The sequence below is a fragment of the Lasioglossum baleicum genome, chromosome 11 (assembly GCF_051020765.1).
Source record: "Lasioglossum baleicum chromosome 11, iyLasBale1, whole genome shotgun sequence".
NCBI lineage: Eukaryota > Metazoa > Arthropoda > Insecta > Hymenoptera > Halictidae > Lasioglossum > Lasioglossum baleicum.
The window spans coordinates 15,993,330-16,015,853 of record NC_134939.1 but is presented as its reverse complement, the minus strand read 5'-3'; the positions used below and the strand labels follow the sequence as shown (position 1 = coordinate 16,015,853).

Genomic DNA, 22,524 nt, shown 5'->3' with positions numbered 1-22,524 from the left:
GCCGTCGCGTTCCTATGAGGGCAAAGAAACCCTCGTCCGGGTCCACCCCCGTGCCTAACGAAGGCACTTCAAAGCGAACTGGAGCGATATTAAAATTAGAGATCCGTCATCGAAGCCCGGGCTTCTCCCCCTTCGACCGGGGACACGCTCGGACGATGGTAATATTTCGGATTCGAGGTGGGGGTGAGACGAAGACGAAATGGGGAAGAAGAAGGCAGAGAGAAAGAGAGAGAGCGGAGACAGAACGATGTTGGGTACCGCGGGGGTAGGAGAGGAATGGCCACGGCGAGGGACGTTCGCTCGGCCAAAAGGGTGTTACGATAAGGGGTTGAGCCTGAACGGAGGAGGCCGGTAGATCAATGAAAAGGGTTGCCTCGGTCCGGGGGTGGATTGATCGCCGATAGGGAAATTTCGTTAGTTTCCTCCAGTCATAAAAGGCGGCGAGGGTGGTAGTGGTGTTGGTACTTCAGCCGCCGCCACTGCCGCCGCGGAGAGGCCTAACTAACGTTCGAAACCACCCTTCGAAATTCACCCTCGGCCAGGAGTGAGACGAGGGTGTTCGGAGCTGGGTCTGGGCTCGAAGGAGGAACGGGTTGCAGGGTCCGTGTGCGCCTTCCCGAAGAGCCGGCGCGGCGCGCGAGCTGTGGAACCACACGTCAGAGTATTAACGAAATTTTAACCAATCAATGAGAAGTTCATTAGCCCACGCGAGAGTCCCACCCCTCTTCCACCTTCTCCTCCTCCTCCTCCTTCACCTTCTGCTGCACCCTCGGCCCGGTTGCGAGAGAGATCGTGCGCCGGTGATAAAATTCAACAACGCGTGCAAACCACCCTCGCCAAGGCTGCCTCGGCCAAAGAACACGGAACACCATCGCGTTCGAAGCCTCGGAGCTTTTCGGGGCTGATTTCGCCGGGGATATTTTGCCGAGGTTTAGACGACCGCCGGACCAACGCCGCCGGTATTCAAAGAGTAACTGATCAGCCGGAAAGCCGTGTCAGGAGGGTTGTTTTTTGGCAGCGTCATTTGTCTCCAATATCTCCACCCTCGACGCGGAGAAGGGTGCGTCGCCGGCGAGGAACCGTGGGATGTCTGACGATATTCCAAGATATGAACCCTTTGCGAAACAATCTTTGTCGTCCTGTGCCATTTTGCATTACTTTATAAATGAAACATGTATTAAATAGTATATATTCAAAGAAACAAATTTGTAGAATAATCGTAAATTAGAAAGAGAGAGAGAGAGGACCAGCTGGAAGAAACTGGGAACGACAAGAACCGCAAAGTGTTAGCGTTGGGATCTTGCGAGAAGGCTTTCCGGCTTCTCGGTGGAAAAAATGAGCAAGCACAGTAGCGCAAGTCGCACGGAGCCTTGTCCCTCCATCCCGTCACGGATCAACAGTTAGCAAATTGTCCCTCGTATCCGCTGGTTTTTTGCCCGTCCGTCATTTGTCTCCGATATCACTCCCACCCCCTGCAGTCCACCCCTTCTTTTCTCTCTCTCTCTCTTTCCCTCTCGCTTCCCGTTCCAACGGAGAGAACCAGGGACGCGCTACAATATATCGAATAAGCCGCAACGACAAAAAGAGCGGGCGACGCCACGAAGGAAGGGTTGCGACGCCGACGGAGTTGGCCCGTGGGACGAACAAAGAGCGCACGGCGGCTCTGCCGAGGCGATGGGACGCGGGGGTGGGTTCGGGAGGACGGGGAGGGGGTGGTCGGAGGTGATACAGGCGGAAAGGGTAGCCGACCGCGTAAGGGAGGTACAGACGGAGCCAGAGAAAGAGAGAGGGTGGCATTTAAAACCGAGACGCGCGGAGAAAAAGAGATTTGCATTGCCCGGCACCGGGGGTGGCTCGGGGTGCGGTTTTCTGTTGCGGAAGACCGAGGGGGTGAGTAACGACACGTATCATACGCGGAACCATATAACGTCGGCGGACACGTACGTTCGATATCGCGCCGGTTTTTACGGGGAAGTTCCACCCTTCGGATCCACCAATTAGACCACACGAAGGAAACCCCCCAGCTCTGCCGCCTCGGTTCTCCGAATCTCTTCAGCTTGCCCATGAAATTCATGCGCCCGGATTTTTGCCAACAATATAATACGCGGTGTCTCGATTGCTCCTCGAATACCGATTTCGCTTTTTACGCTGTCGACCACCGTTCTTACTTGTTTCACCCGCAATTTTTCTCTTCGCATGAATATTATTCTGTGAAAATTGTCTGACTTCGGGAAAAATGTTTACAATCATTTCCCTCAAATTTCGAAAGAGGTACGCTAGGAGGTACGCTGTTTTCAATACAAATTTTGTTGAATTCCTACTTGCCACGATCGGCGGAGAGAACATTTTGTTAAAACGTGGCCGACAGGCGGTCGGTTTAATTACCATGGTGGAAGGAATAAAGGCAAAAACGTGGATTGGTTGTCTAGAGGACGTTGACCGATCCACCGAATGATTAAACAAGAGATTTCGAAGCGTCGATGAAATAATACGTTCTGTCTGGGGCGAAGCAACGAATCGCGTCCCCAGATCTGACCGTTTCGTCCTGGGTGCTCGCAACTTTCTCATTAGCCAACGCGACAATGCGGCGGCCGGGTGCACACATGCAACGACGGTATATGAACGTTCGTCGCGATCGCTGCCCTCCCGCAACGCATAAACGTCACCCAGAGCTTCGGATATATCGAACGCTTCTGTCAATAAGCTTCTATGCCAGCAAACTGCCGCCGATTCGAATGCTGCTGATTACGAAATAAAGCCGGGCCTTATTTCTGTCTCCTGAGCCACCTGACAGATATCTACCGCACGAGAATCGCGTTTACCACGCTAATGTATTTCGACGAAAAACTTTAGGAATTTTACGGTAGCCGTACGTCAAGAGAAAGATCGTAAGATCGTTTTCTTCTTTCAACCCACCGAGGATTAAGAAAAAGGAGGCAAACTCCAAAAATAGCCACGATAACGCAAAACGACGGGGATAAAACTGCACCGAAGAGAGAGCAAAACATGTAGAATAGAATAGAACTGGAGAGGGAAAGAGAATTGCCTGAAGAGCAAGAGCAAAGATAAACGGGAGAAAGACAAAGGGAGGGAGGTGGAACGGTCTGTACAGAAATGGTTTCGGCAAAGAGTGCCCTCGCCGGTGCTCGCTCGTAATAAGCATAAATCCTCGGAGGCTTATCTAGCGGCGCCCAGAAGAACGCTAAAATAAAATATCATACATTCTGCCTTCTACCCTTCGTGCCGGGCTATGTTACGACTAACACCCCCTGCGTCCCTTATCCGCTTGCCGCCACCCTCCTTCTCCACGGTCCCTGCGCGCAGCGAAACGTCTCTTCATAAACATCTGCTAATTTTAAATCCGCAGCCGCCAGGCATCTTCGTTTTTAATTCGACTCCGAGAGAAAACAGGAATACGAAATTTAGGTCAATTAACAACTGTCGCGTCGGTCGAGCAACGAGCGACACGATTCATCGAACATTGATCTCGAAATTTGAATTTGTTAGTTTCGATATATATAAATGACTAAATTGTGTCAATTGTGAGGGATTTTTGGAGATGAGGATTGAATCGAATTACTTCGAATTTCCTCGACATTCTCCATACTACCTATTAACTTTCCAACAATAGAATTTACAAGCTCTCTCCAACTGGGGCAAATAACGTTTAAATACCTCGATAGATTTCATCCCTGTTGATTCATCGCATTCCCTCGAATAGCTGCGAATCGTACGAACAGCATATCGGAAAATCCGCTTTCAGGAAAAATCTCGCGTATCACGTAAGTCTGGGGGGTAGTGCAGCGAATCTGAGGCGGAATTGCAAAAGAAGGATGAAAAGCGACTTGACCCCGGCTAGACGAGGGTTAATCCCGGCCATCGATATTCGAGAGGATCTCTCGGCAGGGGCTCGATAATTAACTAAGCATCGATCAGAATCGTTGAAAAGCGACAGTGAAACGAACTTACACCCCGTCGGAGGAGGAAACGGGATGGTTAGGCGGTGGTAGGAGGAGGGCGAGCGGAAAAAGAAGACTGGGTAGGTGGTGGTCAGGGCGGATTTTTGTGCGCGTCGATGCAGCGCGAGATGTTGGCCAAAGGCACGTAGTCGGTGTAATGAGGCGAGATACATTCGCCGGGGGCGGCAGCCGGAGAAGCTCTGCCAGCCGGCAAGGGGGTGAGTCGGAGGGAAAGGGTTGAGCTCGAAGCCCGATCAGTCATTAGACAAGTGGGTATTCACATATATCGAGTTGTAAAATCGATAGGGGTGTCCGTTAGCCGTGTATCCTGTAAGGAGACGATGGAGGGGGTGAGATGCGAGCCGATAGGACGCGGGGGTACAGAGAGAAAGCAAACGAGCGAGCGAGAGAGAGTGAGAGAGAGAGAGAGTGAAGGAAGGAGAGAAAACGAGGGAGAAAGAGAGAGAACGACGAGAGAAGAGAGGGAGGGAGGGAGGGAGGAAGGGACACAAGCAGGGAAACGAGGCTCTTCGCCTCCGACATCAGACGGACGAAGACAGAACGCAACCCCTTTTCCTCTTGCCGCGCTTCCCCTTCGACCCCTTTTGTTGCTTCGCCATCCACCCCCTGCCACCGCACGTATCCAGTCCTTGCATATTAATCCTGCCCATAATTCCCACTTCCCAGTTTGGGCAACCCTTCGGCTCCGGCTACCTCGCTACCCCCGTCGAAAGAGCGAAAGGGAATCAGAATAAGCAAGGGAAAGAGGAGCCGGGAGTGGGCTCACGGAGGGACGGGAGGGAAAGGGATATCCGCCTCCTATCGATTGGGCTTTCTTTCCGAGCCCGGCTTTTAATTGGCATTCTCTCGTGGTGAGAAAAGGAGAGAGCCTCCGAGATCTTCCACCCGCACCACCCCACGTCCGCCACACAACCACCCTTCGCGGACCTTGCGTTGCCCGTCGAAAGGGGAGAGACCGTCGCGATCTTTTCTGTCAGCCGAACAAATTTTTCAAATGTTGCTTTGGTCAATTTTCGGAGCCTTGCTGTCGACTATGTGACCAACGGGCAATTAGTTGAGTTCAGTTCGATTAAAATATATATTCGACTGGTACAACCCTCTCGTTGGGACATTTATACTGCGATACAGTACTTGTGCAGCTTGTACAACTACCGTTACCACGAGACTGAAGGGAATCATCTTTTCCGAAAAAGGATAAACAATGGGGATGGTTTGGGCGTACGTCCGCTCGACCAAGAAAGGAAGGCGACCCGCGGAGACACGCGGGGGTTGCCGCGCGGCCATAACGATCCCTCGCGGCGCATCATTGGTGGACAGGCAACGAAAATTAATACACGAAGCAACCGGCCTCCTTGCGCACCCCCTGCGTGCCGTCGCGCACACGTACTCGTTTCCGCGGTCACGTGTGCGCGCACCCTCGCGGCACATAAGTGCGAGGAGGGCTGCGGCAGTGTGCGTGAAGATTGATTATACCGCGGGAGAGAAAATGTGATCAATAGCTCGACAAACAAAGGCCCCTCGGACGCCTGTGTATAATGCAAATAGCAAAAATCACGGTACCCAACCGAAAGGGGTGGGTGAGGGGGTGAGAGTGGGTGGCGATGGCGATGGGCGATGGTTGTTGGCGGTGGTGGTGGTGGTCGGCGATGCTGTTGGTAGTGGTAGCTGGGAGCAGAGGGTTGAAGGAGATGATCGACGGTCAAGAAACAATGGCAACGCGCGCCGGCTACTTGGATCCTCGCTCGACACGGTCCCCATTTCTCGAACCCTCTCGCTCGACTTCTCACCCCTGACGCCTTCGGCTCCGGTTTAATTTGCATACGGCCGATCATGTCTTCCGGCCCGGCTCACCTTCGTCCTGGCCACTATGCCTCGCGACCATCGATCAAGCCTCGGTTGTTTTTACCCCCCTTAGAACACTCTCCCCTCCTCCTCCTCGTAGCCCTCGAACCCCCCCGACCGGATCATCCCCCTTCGTGGTCACTGGCCGTGCGCTAGCACCGATGATGCCACCCCCGGTCCTCCCCTTTCTCCCGAGGATCCCGTTAACGAGGGCCGTTTCTTCTATCGATGACATTGTTCCGACCCGGAGAACGTGAACTTTGCTCCGGGGGGATGGGCACACCCGGGGCTGAAGTGATGAACGGCGTGACATGATTACCGGTTTTTAAAAAGAGGGGCTTGTTTCAGCTGACTCGATGAAAAAAAGGCTGGAGGCGGCGCGGCGCGGCGGCATGGAGCGGGAGAAATGTACCTTGCAGACTCGCGAATTAATTGGGCGCTGTCTAAGCCCGGAACATTAATACATCTCCCACTGTTTATCATCCTCGGACTATTTTATTCGGGTCTTGTCGAAATTCTACGTTCATACCTTCCGGGGAAATCTGTTCTTTCATACGCTTGATGTTTAAAATACGAACGTATGCGGATATATCATTTTAACCGATCGGCTGAAAGAGTATTCGTAAAACGAAGAATGTGGTAACTGGATTTGAAAAGTGTAGAATCGAGGTCCAATAAATATGTAAATAAATGAACTTAGCAGAGTATCTGGGGAGAAGGGGTTGAGCTGGAGCGTGCACGCGCACCGAGCGAAGGTGGCGGGCGATAGTCGGTCAGGCAAAAAGCCCGAAAGGGATCGAAGGAGAGAAAAATAGAGGAAACCGGCGATGCACCGGAGTGGTTACACGACCCCTACCCCTCGATAAAACCGGAAAAGGAGAGCGGAAGAACGGGCATGGGCGAGCGATACGCCACAATAGTAATAACCCGTTCCCTATCTCGTTAATCTTACTTTTTCCCCCTCTCGAAATTTTCCCAAGAAAAGATCGACGGAAATTCCGACTCGAGCATTTTTCCCCCCTTTCTGCTCTGTTCCCATATTTTTTTTGGTCTTTTCGCGTTGATATCGGGTCCAACCCCTCGGCGGTTCTCCGCATCTTCGACCGAGCCCGTACTTTTCATTACCCGCGACATATCGGCCAGACAGATTGAATAATCCGAACGCGAGACAAAAAACAAAAGTTTATGATCCCCTGTCCGCGGAATATCTCTATTCAGCGGCGATGCCATAGGCTGGCTTGAGATCTGGGGCAAGATCGAAATCCAATATGGAGAGCGACTCTCGCGCGCTCGACCACGGCAGCAATCGAGGGCCACGGGTTTTACGGACGACTCCGGGGGACATTAAATTTAACGAATCCGCGGACAGAACGAAACGTGCTCGTTGATATTATCGATGCACGCCGGAGCCTCTCGGTTTCTAGTGGCCTCCCCGGTCAAATTGAGTTTCTGCCCAGCTATTTACCGAGAACCCGTTCCAACGTCTGCCGCATCGGATCGCTATCAATGGCTTTTGGGAACAATTAGGACAGCGATAAAAATTATTCCATCACCGGCCGTACATTCATTCCCTAATGTACCAATTCCTCTTGATTACTACCCACAATATATACGTACACATCAAATACAAGCATGAAGAATTCGAAGAGTGTACAAACGAATTGTCACAGGAATCTGCGAGAGCTAATACAAATGCCGTGCGTTAATAAATGATACGATACAGGAGGATTTTGGCGATTCCGGCACGACGTGAAGTTTGAACAATTCCCCATTCGAACAGCAATAATCGATACAGATTATCCGGATTTTCGTAAGAATTCCATCCCCGATACCTCGAAAATAGCTTCGTTTCGTTGATCGCCGCACTTACAGGATAAGTTGGACGATATCGACACGCTGTTAATTCCAGCTGTCCTTCCTCTCAGCTTCGTCCGCAAAGCGATAACCTACCCCATTGCTAATGGCGGACATTATTACGAGCAACTTCGAGAACTTACCCTCTCCCGTACAACCCCACCTCACCACCGCCACCACACACCGCCCCTCTTGTTTCCCCGCCAACCCCCTCCGACAACGGCGACGTCGAACGATTTCCACGTGTATAGAACGCCGATGCGTACTTATCTGCAACCCATGCCTGTCGGTCGTGTGATCGAAACACGGGGCAAAGTAACTTAGAGTCGCGGCAGGTGTGTATCGATTGCGAATAGAACGGCGGACAACTGACAGGTAGCTGACCCTGGTGAATAAATTAGAAACTGGGAATCGTTGTCATTCTATCAAGGATCTTCGATCTGCCCCCGCTGCTCGCGCTGGTAATGACGGAGTGAACTCGAATTTTTATTCTCTTTATTCGCTTTCACTTGAGAATTTGCAAAGCGAACAATTAAATAGTGAATCCATGTCTCGAAGACGAATCCGGCTGACAGGGCGTCCCTTAGAAATCCGAAACGAGTTTTAAAAATTGACCCGCTCGCGGAAAGCGCGGCGCGCGAGATCGCGATAAGCCCTGATGAAATTTCCAGTTCTATGCGAAACATCCCCCGAATCGTATTTCCTCGCGGGCAGGAGAAAAAGGGAGGCGAAAGAGAAAGAGAAGAAAACGCGGGCGCAACTGGGAGAGTTTGTCAAACAGCGTTGGGGGGATGGTAAAAAAAAAAACAAGCGAGTAATCGTTTTTCCGATCCGTCGCTCACACCGGCGCACACGAGCGGGGCCGGATCTTTCGGTGCACGGCCGGAGGCGTGAATTCCGCGGAATTGCAGCTTTGCTCCTCAATTAACCCCCCTGGAAAAAAAGGATGATGCCTAACCAGGGGAAACAATTGATACGATCTCGTTCGCATCGGCGTTGCACCGCGCGAAACGCATTCAGCTTTAAAATCGTTCGACTGTCTCCGGCTGGCTGGTGGCTTTCGCCACCCCCGCAGCCTTTCGCAACCGATATTTTCGTAGCCGGTTCACCGTAACACGTGGATAGGCTACGGAATCGAAACTTTCGAGCACTCGCGATTCACGCCCGCGCTCTCATTCTCTCTCTCTCCCTCTCTCACCCCTTTTCACCACCCCACCCTGTTCTCGTCAGCCGCTGCCACCCTCTCCGTTCACCTCGTTGATTCGAAGAACCACCCCCGTGGTTGGTACTATAGCGTGTCTTTCCGGGGAATAAAAAATACGGGAATAATTGCGTGGGAATATTGGCTCGTATCGATGACACGTTTTTCCGAGTTCCTCCGCTTCCTGTTCCGGGGGGTGGCTGAAAAAAACAGAGCAATTTTGCGCGTTGCTGGTTTATCGAGCACCGTTCGAACCCGATAGGAATTGTTTTCTTTTTTTAGAAGAGAACGTTGCCCACGTCGACGTTCGATCCGTGGTTACTGTTTCCTTACTCGATTTAGTAGAATTTAGTAGAAATTTTGTTTCGTAAACTGATGTTCCGGCGAGCTTGTTCCACGATTTCTCAATCGCGGAATTACGACTTTTTGCTGTCTGGATTTTATCGTGGATTGACGCGAATCGATAGTTCCGCAGAGTTTTCATTAGACGAGGTGCATGATACGCATTTGCATATCCGCGGTAATAATGAGAGACGCTCCGTGACGACAGTTCGGTCGATCACGGCCATCATAAATTATTAACAAAGCACGATCAATGGATAATAGGCGAGCCCTGTTCCTACAAGGATTCTAATATTACGTGTAACTATGACGGGAATAATAGTGCATCAGAGACACATCTCGCTTCTTTAATCATGCGTATCTACACCTGCGTCATTCTCCTTGTCATATCACTTCCGTCGAACCAAGAACCCATTCCAGATTATAGTTTAATTCATTTCGGAACGAACAAATTGATACTCGGTCACCGACCAGAATTGCAGAGCGAGATCGATAAATTGAAACTGTTTTTCGTAGAACGCCATGGGGCGTCTCGGTGGCCAATGAACGCGAAAGAACGTGCCGCGCCTTACGTGCAACTTAATCCACCGGGTAATTACATTCGGGCCGGACGCGATTTAAAGTTATCCAGTCCGGCGGATGGCCGATATCGATTCGCTCGAATCGATTCGATAAAATTAATAAAGAGCTCCTGCTAAGCTCCTTAGTCGCTGATAAACGAGCATTGAATCGGACCGTCGGTTGGTGGGGTGGGTTTCGAGTGACGGGGGGGTTGGTGGAGGGGCAGGGGTGGCATCGGCTCCGAGGGGTAGAATGGGATTTCGTGAATGTGATTCTATATTTGTATCGACGGTAATGTAATTACGTTCATGTTCGATTTCATGACAACCGGGAACAGGCAGCGATCGGTGAACAAGGCTCCCGAATATGCTGAATATCGAACAATTACTGCTCTCGCTCGGTTTTATCGATGTCTGCTGCGAATTAATTAACATCACGAACGCCCGCTCGCGTTTCGCGCTCGCGAGAAGACATCGATCGAGGGATCTTCTCGTATCTCGCCGAGGATATATTCGACGGTTTGATTAACGCGATCCGTTGTCCTGTTTGCAGATCAGCCAGCTGGTCGAGGAAGTGTCCAGGTTACAGCAGAGCCTGCAACGTCTTCAAGAGACCAGCGCACAGGCGACGGCACGGCTCGAGGAGGAGCTCGAGGCGCGCAGACAACACATCAGCAGACTGGAGAGCAAACTCGAACGACAGAGGGACTATGACGACCTGAAACGGGAGATCAACGCGCTCAGATCGGTCGATCTCTCGCAGATCCCGACCGGCGAGCCGGGCAAGAGCCTCGAGCACCTCCTAATGGAGCGTTCGAAGGCGCTTCAGCAAACAGAGAGCTTGAAACCGTCGTCCAACACCCCGGACGCACTCGGTGAGTCCATTCAAATCAATTTTTCGACGCTAGGACACGCGGAGCACAGTGATGCCTCCACCGTCTTTTCCCACGCAACGTGGATCCTCGTTTTTACCAAAATTTTTAGCAAGATGGACCTCACACCACTTCGTTGGTTCCTCCACAAAGAATGTTTCCAGGCACCGAGGTCCTATTTGTTTTACAGAAATGTTTCGAGGCATCACTGTGCTCGAGAGACCTCGAGCTTTCCGCAAGTGACAGAGAACGTTAGGCGCATCGACTATGGTTCTCGTGGCGGTAGGTTTAGATCAGGAATTTGTCGATGACACCGTTTTGCTATATAAGCATTCTTGCGCCGGCAAGATCAAAATGGTAAGGCCGAGTCCTTCCATTTCACATACATAGCTGCTACACTGATTCCTGCGCTAAAGCTACAATCTTCGATCCCCGAGTCTCTCTCTATTCGAGGCTACGTCGAAGGAGCCAGTGTTGAGTAAGAATGAAAAGGACACGAGTCACGCAACGCGGACGCTTTTGTTTCGAAAGAACGAGGGATGACTGAAGGAGCTTACCGAGAGAAAAGGAACAACAAAGTAACTCTGCTTGCCACTGTGTTCGCACTTCTGTCTAACTGTAATATCTCGCTCTCTATCTCTCTTTCTGTGTCTCTGTCCCATCTCTTTCTCTTTCTCTCTCCCCACTCACTGTCTAACCTCTAATACTCTTCTTCAACCATCGTCGGTCCCGTCTCTCCTAATCTCTCTGTTTCTATCCGACTCCGTCTCTGTCCCGCTATCGAGCTTCCGTCATCCTCGGTCTCTATTCTCTTTGGCTCTCTCGATTCATCTTTCTATCTCTCTCTTTCTCTCTCACTCTCTCTTTGCCTGTCTCTCCGTGATCCTCCACTGCTTCGACTGCACTTTTTTCTCGAGCTGTTCTCTCTCTCTCTCTCTCTCTCGCTGGTTACGCGCGCACATCGGCGCACATCCTTGTAGCAGGAGGTGACTAACAAAACCTGCACGTTAACCCGGATCCGTGCCCCTCGCCAAAAAAACACGAACACCACGATCATCCCCGTTCAGCCCAAACCCTATACGTCACCCCCTAGCTCCCGACTACGAGCATCTGCACAGGCTGGGAAACCCGAACGTTCGCGTGAAACTGAAAAAAAAAGTAAATAAATAGAACGGAATTCGCGGACGAGTGACATACTGTCGATGATGGTGCATTCCCGAGTGCGTTCGTTTCGTAGTTACACGGGGTACGGAGAAAAATCGGTCGCGAGTCGATCGAGAACGAGAGAGAAGCGACAGAAAAAAAAACAAACACCACACCCCGCCCGGATTCCAGGCCGAAAAACCTTTTCCGATCTCGCGACTTCTTCGAGAGACCATCTTCCAATATCTGTAAACGTCCACCACACAGTCGTTCCACGGAGCAAAATAAAAGAGAACAAGCGAACCAGAGAGCGAAAGAGGAGGAGAGTCATCTCTCGAGAAAGAGAAGGCTGGCGAACAAGAGCACGCGACACACTTTTCCTCTCGTTGGGCCACGTTGTTCCTCGTTTCTGCGGACTCGCGCGACGCAGCGTCGAAAAAGAGAGTCTCGGTCGTCGTCGTTCGCCCGTAAACGTCCATACGTCCATACGTCCGTATACGTCCGTCCAGGAGGAAGGAGAACTCGCTGGTCCGAGTCCGGATGCTGTGTCGATCCGTCAGAATACCGCGCTGTCCGTAGAACAGACACGCGCACAGCCAACCCGAAGTGGTGTCCGCGTGGTATCAGCTCGTGTTCACGCGGTCCCTTGTGTTTTTGGTGGTTGCAGGTGGACTATCGTCACCCCTGCAGCGCGCCTCCACCGCCTCGCCCCACGGGGTCGGGGGTGTTCCGCCTTCGTCCCACGTGCCCTCCCAGCAACCACCACCGCCGCCCCCAGCAGCAGTCTCCCTCCCGCCGCGGTCCACTCCTACACCCTCTTCAGCGACCTCGACAACGTCCAGCCTCCTGTTCCCACCCCCTCTCCAGAACGTCGAGACCTTCGGCTCCTTCCTCGGCGAGGAGATCGTCGCCAACTGGAGGCGGACGTTGGAGAGGTCCATCATGAATCAACAGCAGCAGCAGCAGCAGCAACAACAACAGCAACAGCAACAACAGCAGCAACAACAGCAGCAGCAGCAGCAACAGCAACATCAGCAGACACAGCCGCAACAACAGCAAACGACGCCTTTGAACCAACTGGTTCAGCAACAACAACAACTGCAACAAGCTCAACCGTTGATCGGCCTTCATCCGCCAACGAGTGCCAGCAGCATGAACCATCTGCCATCGCCCACAGACCCATCGTCCAGCTCGAACACGCCGGCCAAATCAAACACCCCGCTAGGAACCACTCCACTGAGTTGCCTTGACGCGGCCGAGAAGGCGCCCACGCCAGTCTCCGGCCACGAAACTCCCGCGCCGCCCACGCCGTCGTCCACCACCGCGTTAACATCACCCCCGAGCTTTCAACCACCCACCACGATTATCGAGACCGCCTCCTCGGCCTCCGTCAACGGCGGCAGCGTGATCCCCGCCGTCCCCACAGCGCCGCCGCCGAAAAGCCCGGCCGATCAAGAGTCCTGTCACAACAACAACAACAGCCATCACCTGGCGAACAACAACATCGGCGGACTGAGCGTGCTGGACACCCTGAAGAGCCCGTTTCGCTTCGACGACAGGACGCATCCGTTCCGGTTCGGCGACGAGTTCGGCGCTGCTGGTATGGCCGGTCGTTTAGGCGAATCGTTGATACCGAAGGGCGACCCGATGGAGGCGAGGCTGCAGGAGATGCTCAGATACAACATGGACAAGTACGCGTCGCAGAACCTCGACACACTACACATAGCCAGGAGGGTCCGCGAGCTGCTGTCGATACACAACATCGGTCAAAGGCTGTTTGCCAAGTACGTCCTCGGACTTAGCCAGGGAACGGTCAGCGAGCTGCTGAGCAAGCCGAAGCCCTGGGACAAACTGACGGAAAAAGGCCGCGACAGCTACAGGAAGATGCACGGCTGGGCTTGCGACGAGAACGCTGTTATGCTGTTGAAATCCCTGATACCCAAGAAAGGTGAGTACCAACGCTGTCACACTTTCACTCTCTCTCTCTTTCTCTCTTTCACTCTCTCTCTCTCTCTCCAGTTCCCTCCGCCATTCAGGATCTACGAATCACTTCTGTCCTAGCGGCGAAGAGCGAACGTCCAAGTCGAAACGGGACCCTCTAATTACTCGTTGCACCTCTTTCGTGTTTAGTGGATCCTTGGGATCCTAGTTTGAGATTTGATTAACATAGAGGATAGGACGAGTAATTAGACCCGTTGATCACTTTTGAAACGCCAAATCCTGTCGATGATTCTCCCGTTTGAAAGACAATGGACCGTTTCAGCTTCGCCGCCACGATCAATTTACCGTACGACTCCTACAGAATTATTTTTCTGCCTCGCACTGCCAATAATCTGTTCTGCCGAAACCACTAACCAATCAGCTGTCAGTTAACTATATTTTTCGGCTGTCTAATACGGGGTGTCACTGGTGTCTCTGTTTGGCCTAACTCTACCGCGCGGAGGAGGACGCATACTGTGTACTGCAAACAAAACCGGAGGTCCCATCCCTCTAGATACGCGGAATCTGGATCTCTCGTTCGAGGACAGAGAATCGATTCTCGCGAGGTAGCCATGCGTTGGTGACGTCGTGAGCTTTCGAACATCACTCACATGTGTACCTGTTAGACTAGAGTAGGTGTGTTTTTGTTTAGAATTATTCGGAAAGAGGATAACTCGTTGTTCCGGATAAGTTTTTTCCGCCGGCCGATTCATAATTCGCGCGAGTGTTATTTTTAACGCTGTCAGCGAGGAACAAGGCTGTTTCCAAATTTATGAATCGCGAGAGCGTTATAGGCGACCGCGCAACAGGCTGCTTCGAATCGCATGCTGCCGCGTACACGTGCCGATGTTGAACATGATCGTGGAGCATTATGCAACAAACACAGGCTGGATTTTAGGTTGTGCCGGTCGCTTACTTAAAATGCTGAGAAACAACCCAAGATAATTTGCCTGTGAATACAAATCTGCTGGTAAAACAACACGCAACACTCTAACGAAAGTAGTTGCAGCTTCGTAATTTAATTTTCTACAGAACGGCTGCACTGACGAAGTCAAACAACCGCAGGTTCAACAAATGATGATCTTCAACCCAAAGAAAACGAAACTTCTGCCGAAGGTGCTCTTTCGTTCAGTCTCGAGAAGCAACGAAGTTTTATTTACTCGAATGTTCGTTTTTCAAAAAAATTCTGAAGCTGGATCGAAGCTCTCTTGATCCGCCGAGATCGATAGAACCGAAGTGGGTTCTACACGCGCGAGGCAAACGGCGCGAAGACGACGGCTGATCTCGTCTTCAATAATCTTAATTAAATTATTCAGCCAGTTGGCGCGCCCGCTATCGATTGTTCGCTGCGTTTGGCAGCCATATTGTTTAGACTAATAGCTCTCTGGAGTAGGAAACTGGGGATGAGTTCTAGGCAAGGGTGCAATACATACAGGGCGAGAAGGGGGATGAGAAGGAGGAAGGCGGGTGGAAAGGAAACAGGGTTCAAGAGAGAGCACAGACGTTCTAGATCCGGCCGCACTTATCGCGAAGGTAATTTACACTTTCGCTAGATTGCCGAGGGATCGCGAAATTGTTCTCGTTGAAACCGTTGCGACAATCTTGGCTCGTTGCTCCGGTCGGCCTCGCGATCTCGCGACGGAATTGATCGCGATCGTGCCCGGAGATGCTACACGATCGATCCCTACCTCCGCCAACGCTGCGGAATGTATTTGCACAATTACAAAACGAATGTCTGCGGATTTTAACGCATTATCTGCGAGTGCACTCCCGTCCACAAGTCACCGGACGTTTATTATGAAGTACAGGGTGACAAGAAATAACGGAGTTAATCATTTCTTATTATAATTCTGTCAGATTGTATCGGCGCAAAGGGTGGCCACTTCGAAACTTCTTAAATATACGAATACTAAAGGTCCATGTTATGGTTGTTATTATTTGGTTTTTCAAAATTCGTCAATCTGACAGAATTATAATAAGAAATGATTAACTCCGTTATTTCTTGTCACCCTGTACAAATGGTACTTACTCATTTTTTCTAATGTAGAGAACATGTAAATCAAATCTCGTTTAGAGGATCGTTTATTTAACCGACATATTAAGATCAAGATGCGCCCTGAAAGAGTACCTTCACGTCGGAAACGTCTTCTGGGTGTTAACGCAAGAGACGAAATTCAAGTTTGAACTCAGTTGTGCAGCTTCTGTCTATGAAAGCGAATAGACACGGTGACACATCGATCGGAATAAACTTTGTCGGATTTAATCGTACGCTTAGAGGAACGTTTAGTCGGATCTTGACGCGGGTTTTTAGTCGACGGACAAAGTGTTTAAATCCGTTGACACGATCGAATGGTCCGCAGACTGGGTCAGCCGAAACGCGAACAGCCCTTCCACGCTAAATCACGAGGAACGCGGGTGGCAATCGCAAGAATGAAACTGGCGATAAACAGACTTGGACCGGTACCAACTATCTTTATTATGGTAATCTCGTGGTGCGTTGCACTTGGACCGGCCGCGTTTAGATCGATTGTGTTGCGCCGCTCGCGGGCAATAATAAACGCTGAGAATGCGGTTCCCGGTGAACACCGATGGACACGATCCAGATACACGTTTGTCGCGGAATTAACCGATGGATCTTTGCGAAACCGTCTCGAACACGTTCGATGGACAAATCTCGATTGTGCTCCGCAAGACACGGATCGTTTCGGAACTGTCACAGATATTTCCGGAACGCGATAGATACACTGTCAGATTCAAAACCTCCGGAAAGTCTTCATAAATCAATTATTCTAGAACTCGCCGGCAGTTTTACAAATCAGCGATGACGAAGCGCAGACACTTATTATTAGAGTGCGAAAACGATCGTGCAGTACGTTTAAAGAAACAACAAAAATAGAACGAAACGGCATTAAATCAATCGTGCATTTTGCAATGTTTCGCAGAGTTTTATGCGCCGCGAGAGTGTAGAGCTCACGGTCTAGTTATTAATCATTCTTTGCTCGCATCGCTGCGGATTTTGGAGCCAGGAAATATTTCGGGAATCGTCCGAGCGAATGAACTTTTCAAAGCCTGGCAGAAACTTGCCGGATAAGACGAACAATTACATTCATTTCTGTTCGGTAGAATATTATTTTTGTTAAACATCCGAAAATTCGATCGCGACTGCGAAATACCAACGGCTCTGTGTGCATAAAACGGAAAGGCAAAGTTTACCGAGCATAGTTCCACGCGGTGGTTCTCCGAACCTCGATGAAAGAGAATTATATTGTAATGAAAACCGCGGGTCGGGATGATAAATACAATGGCGATCTCGCGCTTGCGAATCGCGGGAAATTTATCGAGCAGCCGTTTTCCCGCGGAAAGTCGGTTAATTGCCGTCGATATTGACCGAGACGATTGCAGCGGCGCGCATTCTTTCTCGGTTCGATGCCGATCCGTTTTGTTCGGCCGGTTTTCGGCCGCGTTGGCCGCTCGATCGTGGATCATTCTCGATCGATGCGTCCCTTCGAGAATCGCTTTACGTCGAAGCGTGCGATCGCGCGGACACGATAGCTGGTGGGACTCTAATTGTCCGATTATAATTGCAAAGTTGTTCCACCGCGTGGCTTGAAATATGCTTGTTATTTCCTCTTCGCCGGGTAAATAAATGGGATACAAAGCACACAGAACCGGAACGCGCGCGGTTTGATTTTCAAATCGGGGAGTCGTTCGATGTATCGCTCGTTAAATCGTTCAAATAATTCTCTCTCTCTCTCTCTCTCTCTCTCTCGTCGGGCTATCGGGCCGACGGACGGCGCGACGGGCGCGAGAAAGAAAGGAGAGACGGTGGAGGAGAGTTCTCGTTTCGAAACCGCGAAAAAATGTTGCAATTAGGAGATCGAACATGGAATTATAGCCGAACCACATAATTAACGCTTGATCGTAACGTTCATTGACCCAATCCGTGAGAGATAGCGTTATCAGCGGGTGATTATGATTTCGAAATCCAGCTCGGTGCCGATGAAAGTGTAAGGGGACTCGACGACGCTCGAGGATTCGTCAATGAACCGGCTCAGTCTGTCTCTCACTCTACTCGATGATCATCGCGTGGAATCAATATCGACGATCGTTCCCTTAACAAGTCCCCGACCGGCTTCAATTCCACCCAGGCGCCGCCGTTCTGTTTTTATTATTCCACGGTTCGATTGTTTAATTGCGCGGAAGCGCGCTTCTGACTAATTCGCTAAAAGAAACCACTGAAACCAATTCCTGTTTCTTCGATTCTCAAACTGGAAATATCTTTCTCCGTCGGGTGGCGTGTTCGGCTTATGTATTCATTAGGTGTACAAAATATTATCAAATATTATAATAGTATACAAAATTTCTAAGGTTTCGTTTGCATATAAGACAAACAATCCAATGTCAATCTTTGATCATGATTACTCTAAAATGGAAACATTATCTGATCGAAGAATAGTATCCGACCGGAGCTTTATTTTTAATTCGACAAATAATAATATAGATTGTCCCGCACTCCTGAGGCAAATCAATTTCTACGTACCTGAACGTGTTTTGAGAACGGGAGCAGGATCTCAAACAATGAAATCCAAATCCACATACGGAGTAATAAATCCTTTAAATCGCATTATTGCAAGCTCAAACATACCGTATAATAATATTTATTTATTTCAAAGAGAAAATTACGCAAGATTATTTGTTAATATCGTACCTGTATTTGTTTAGTTTCGCGGTTGTCCCTTTTTATGTAAATTTTAGGTTAAGACTTTTTTTTATGTTTCTGTTTGTTTTTATCAGTTCTACTGTAAACACCTGTAAACATTTGTATAAAAGAACCTCGGTCCGTATATATAATAATAATAATAATAATAATAATAAAATAATTATTTTGAGGAACATTGTTGAGAGACTTTCAGGCAACAACGGGTGGTCAAAGCATTTTCGTACAATGTAATAAATTCCTCCTTTAATGGAACGCCGTGGAAAAGGAATGGGTCCGCGGTGCCTTTTGAATTTTAATTCGGTCCCGATCACCTGGATTTTTAAGGCAGAACGAGTATTTTTCAGGAAAAATCCGTTTCCGTCGAGAGCGCACCGAATTTCGTCGTTAATTAGGTGTTCCCGCGACTAATTCAAAGAAGGAACCCCGACAGCGCAGACAGCGCTCGCGTATCTCACCGTCAATTAAACAAGCTATATGCAGCCACGCACGTCTTGCGCGTGTGGAGGAGAAAGAGCCACGCACACGTCCGCCACGCGAAAGTGTTACGTTCATTAGCGGGGCCACTCCGGTTCATATACCGATTTTATCAGATTTTCTGTGCCGGTTGTACGTATACTTCCATCTACCGATGCTCGCGCCCCCTTATGCGCCGTATGTCCGCAGCCTTGGAAATTGCAGGATGTTACGGTAAACGAATAATGTTTTACTCTCAAGATATAAACTCTCTCTCTCTTTAAATATTCCTCGATGACAATTCGATTTCAGTTTACCCGGCGCACATGCTCCTTTCCGACTGATATTCGCTCGACGATCGTCTGCGACCATATTTTCTTCTTTCACTGAAACTTTTATTGAAAATTCTGTTCGACCGGGTAACATCTCTGTCGAAGCGTTTCGAAAATCATATAATATTTCCAGGATCCGCGGATATTATGAATGTAGATGTGACGTAAGGGAACAGAAGCGATATTAACGCAGGAACTCGGCGGTAATTGGAGTCGATAAATCTTTACGCGTAACGCGTCGCAGGATATCGCCGGTTCTTACCGCGACGCGTTAATCTCTATTCGGTTCGATAACGATAATGTCAATTTCATCAGCGTAACCGCGAAAAGACGCGGCTCACAGGAAAAGGGGGAACGCGTAACAATGATCTCATTCTTTTTTATCTTGGTTTCGGGGCCTGAACGACTGCCGTACATCTTCATCGATGCCTTAATTCCCGTCTCGAGTCAGAGCCTCAACAAAATTTTTTTGAATTGACACGTTCTTACACGAAGATAAAAGTACGAGATAAAAATTAATGAATGATTTGAGAAGACACGATTGAAATCATTGTATAGAGCGGCGGGTGTGTTCCAGATTGTACATAGCGTATTAGGAAGTTCTAAATTGCTCGTGTAGCGAATCGCGGCGGTTCGAGCGTGGCGAGGCGTACTTGGGAGTAAATCGACACGATCCGAAATTATTTTTATTCGAATGGGTGAGTTAAAAGGTGGTCGCAGCTCCGCGGAGCGCCGCATATAGACAGAGAGGAGAGGAGGTTGGCATAAGTCGATGTCTGCTGGCAGAAATTCAAGCGTCACCGCCGGCACACGTACACGTTGCCACGTGTGTACACGTCCTGCCGGCACGCGCACACCATTAAAACGAGCCTCGACTGTCGTCATTGTCCTCGTAACGTCCCGTTTCCACCCACCGCGTTGTCGATTTCTTGAAACATTTCTCGAGCGGACCAATATTCTCTCTCGGCAGGCCGCGGCCGCGACATCAGTTTCTTGGATCGTCGTTCACATTCCGATCTTAATGACCAATTAATCTTTTCTCGTTTCGTGCTTCACGCTGTCGAACCACTCGCCACAAAAAATACCGTTCCGCCTCTCGATCGGGACGAATCTCTTGCCCCGTAACCCTCCATCGACCTCGTGAACCAGTCTGGACGCGCGGGTCACACTTTGCCGAGAATTCGTCAGGTTTTAACGAGTCGAATTCCGATTCTAGTCGATCGACGAGAGATTAGGATAGGAAATAGACTGTTTAAAATACGACGGTCGCTGAACCACGTACCGGCGCGGCTGGTCCGGCGAAGATTGACGTGCAACCGTGCCCGGCGAACTTCGCGTTTCCCGTTTTTCAAAATAGGAAACAGATGTGTCCGCTTTTGTCCCGACGACACCTCGGCCGGCTTTTGGACGCTTTGGAAATAGATGTTATGATCGTCCAAACTTTTAATCAGCTCCAGCTCCTAAAAATTGACTTTCGAATTCGGAAGATCGCTTATCGATCGCAACCTGGAATTTCAAACGATCCGGTTTGACGGCCGTGTTCCGGATTGAACACGCGTCGATCTGACGGCCAGCAGAATAGCAGAGAAGCCGGGAGAGCAATCAAAGACATGATCGATGGCTCATTCGTCTGAATCTTACCGCTGATTGGTCAATTAAACGAGAAACACGTAGGAGAGCTACACTCTTGAGCGGTTTGTGAGAGAGGAAGGCCGTAGGGGTGGGCCTAACCTAGAAAAGGATATTTTAATTATCGTCGCAGGAGTGTATAGTCTGCCTTCGGCTTTCGAGCCGGTGCTATTGATTTTGCGTTGTATTAATTGCTACCTCGTTCGATCGGACATGAAATCAGCCCCCGCAGACTTGATTAGACACGTGGGGCTGCTTCTTCCTTATCGAGGCATCGTCCTGCGACGGGTGAAATTGTACGGCATTGATCGCTGGGAAATTTCAGGGTCTTCTAGAGCCTGGGGCTACGGAGCGTTTGACAAATGCTTGCGATCGAATCCTGGGAAACTGTCATATTTTCCACAGGGAAATGATCCGACGAAGGATCCTCTTTACCGGTCTGTTTAAGCCAGGCGGTTTTCGACCTTTATGCTACTACCCCTACATTGATTTTTTTAATAGAATAATACAGATTTTTATTCGATTTTGACGCCTCCCAGGTTGGAAACCTGATTTTTTAAAGCACTTCTTGTAGATCTCTTGCGTTCGACGAATTGTTGCGACTAGATCCCGAGAAGCCTTTAATATCTCGCGCGAGATAATTGTCTGTTTGAACAGCTTTGATCAAAGGATGATAAAACGTGGCAGAGGTTGTTTGTCGAAACGATGTTACAGATACAAAAAGTCTTGGTAAATTGATGGCGGCGATGCGAAAGAGTGATTCGATCGGGGTGCTCGAGCCCCACGTCCTTGTTTCTAATTTACTTTCTTTTTCTATACATACCTTTAAGACCGAACCGAGTAAGAACGCACCACAAGTTGTGCCTCACCCGTAGAGTATGTTTCAGGCAAGGAGCAGGGAATGCCAGCGTTCGCGCGCGGACCACAGGATGGTGGTCCGCCGGAAATGAGTGACGAAAGGTTGGCGCATATCCTCTCGGAGTCGGGCCACCTACAGATGAGGGGCGAGCACGAGGTGTCGAACGACGCCGACAGCAAAAGTCCGAGTAGGATCGGTTGTCCGAGTCCGTTCAATAAAGACAGGCTCGACAGCCAGAACAGGAGACTGAAGAAATACGAGAACGATGACATTCCGCAGGAGAAGGTAGTCAGGATCTACCAGGAGGAGCTGGCCAAGATAATGGGCAGAAGGGTGGACGACCTCCGTGGGCCCCGAGAGTTCTCTTCCAGGTAATCCTAGTGCCTACACGCTCCCTTATAATACGTGAAAAAAATCATTTCGATAATTGCTGATGCCCCCTCCAACTTGGGATACCTCTTTAACCCTCGTATGCTCCTCAGAAGAATTTCATTCACTCGTAGATCACACATACCACCGTAGAAAAACAAAAGACGTGCAATAAATAACATAATAAACGCGTATCACCTGACGAACATCGTTTCTATCGCCGGTCTCGTCGTTCGAAAGTGTCCTATATGAGTTAGCTCTGAGTGCGAATGTTCATCCGAGGAGCATCTATGAGGCATCAAAAATCTCTATCAATCCTCAGACCCAGCTTCGCCTCTGATCCAGCAGCGTCCCATAGATCTCGTGAGTCAGAGCGGATCGTGGCGAC

The 22,524-nt window shown here is 49.9% G+C and overlaps 1 protein-coding gene across 6 annotated transcripts in view; it reads left to right on the top strand.

The window, feature by feature from the left end:
• Cut (homeobox protein, cut) overlaps window positions 1-22,524 on the top strand; it is a 122,421-nt gene that overhangs the window by 92,575 nt on the left and 7,322 nt on the right. For 5 of the 6 annotated variants that reach the window (XM_076433640.1, XM_076433639.1, XM_076433635.1 and 2 more), the window contains exons 4-6: window positions 10,333-10,654; window positions 12,462-13,742; window positions 21,784-22,138. In XM_076433640.1, the coding sequence (XP_076289755.1) occupies window positions 10,333-10,654; window positions 12,462-13,742; window positions 21,784-22,138 (1,958 nt within the window). The remainder of the gene's footprint in view (window positions 1-10,332; window positions 10,655-12,461; window positions 13,743-21,783; window positions 22,139-22,524) is intronic. The other variant, XM_076433638.1, reaches the window with a different exon arrangement.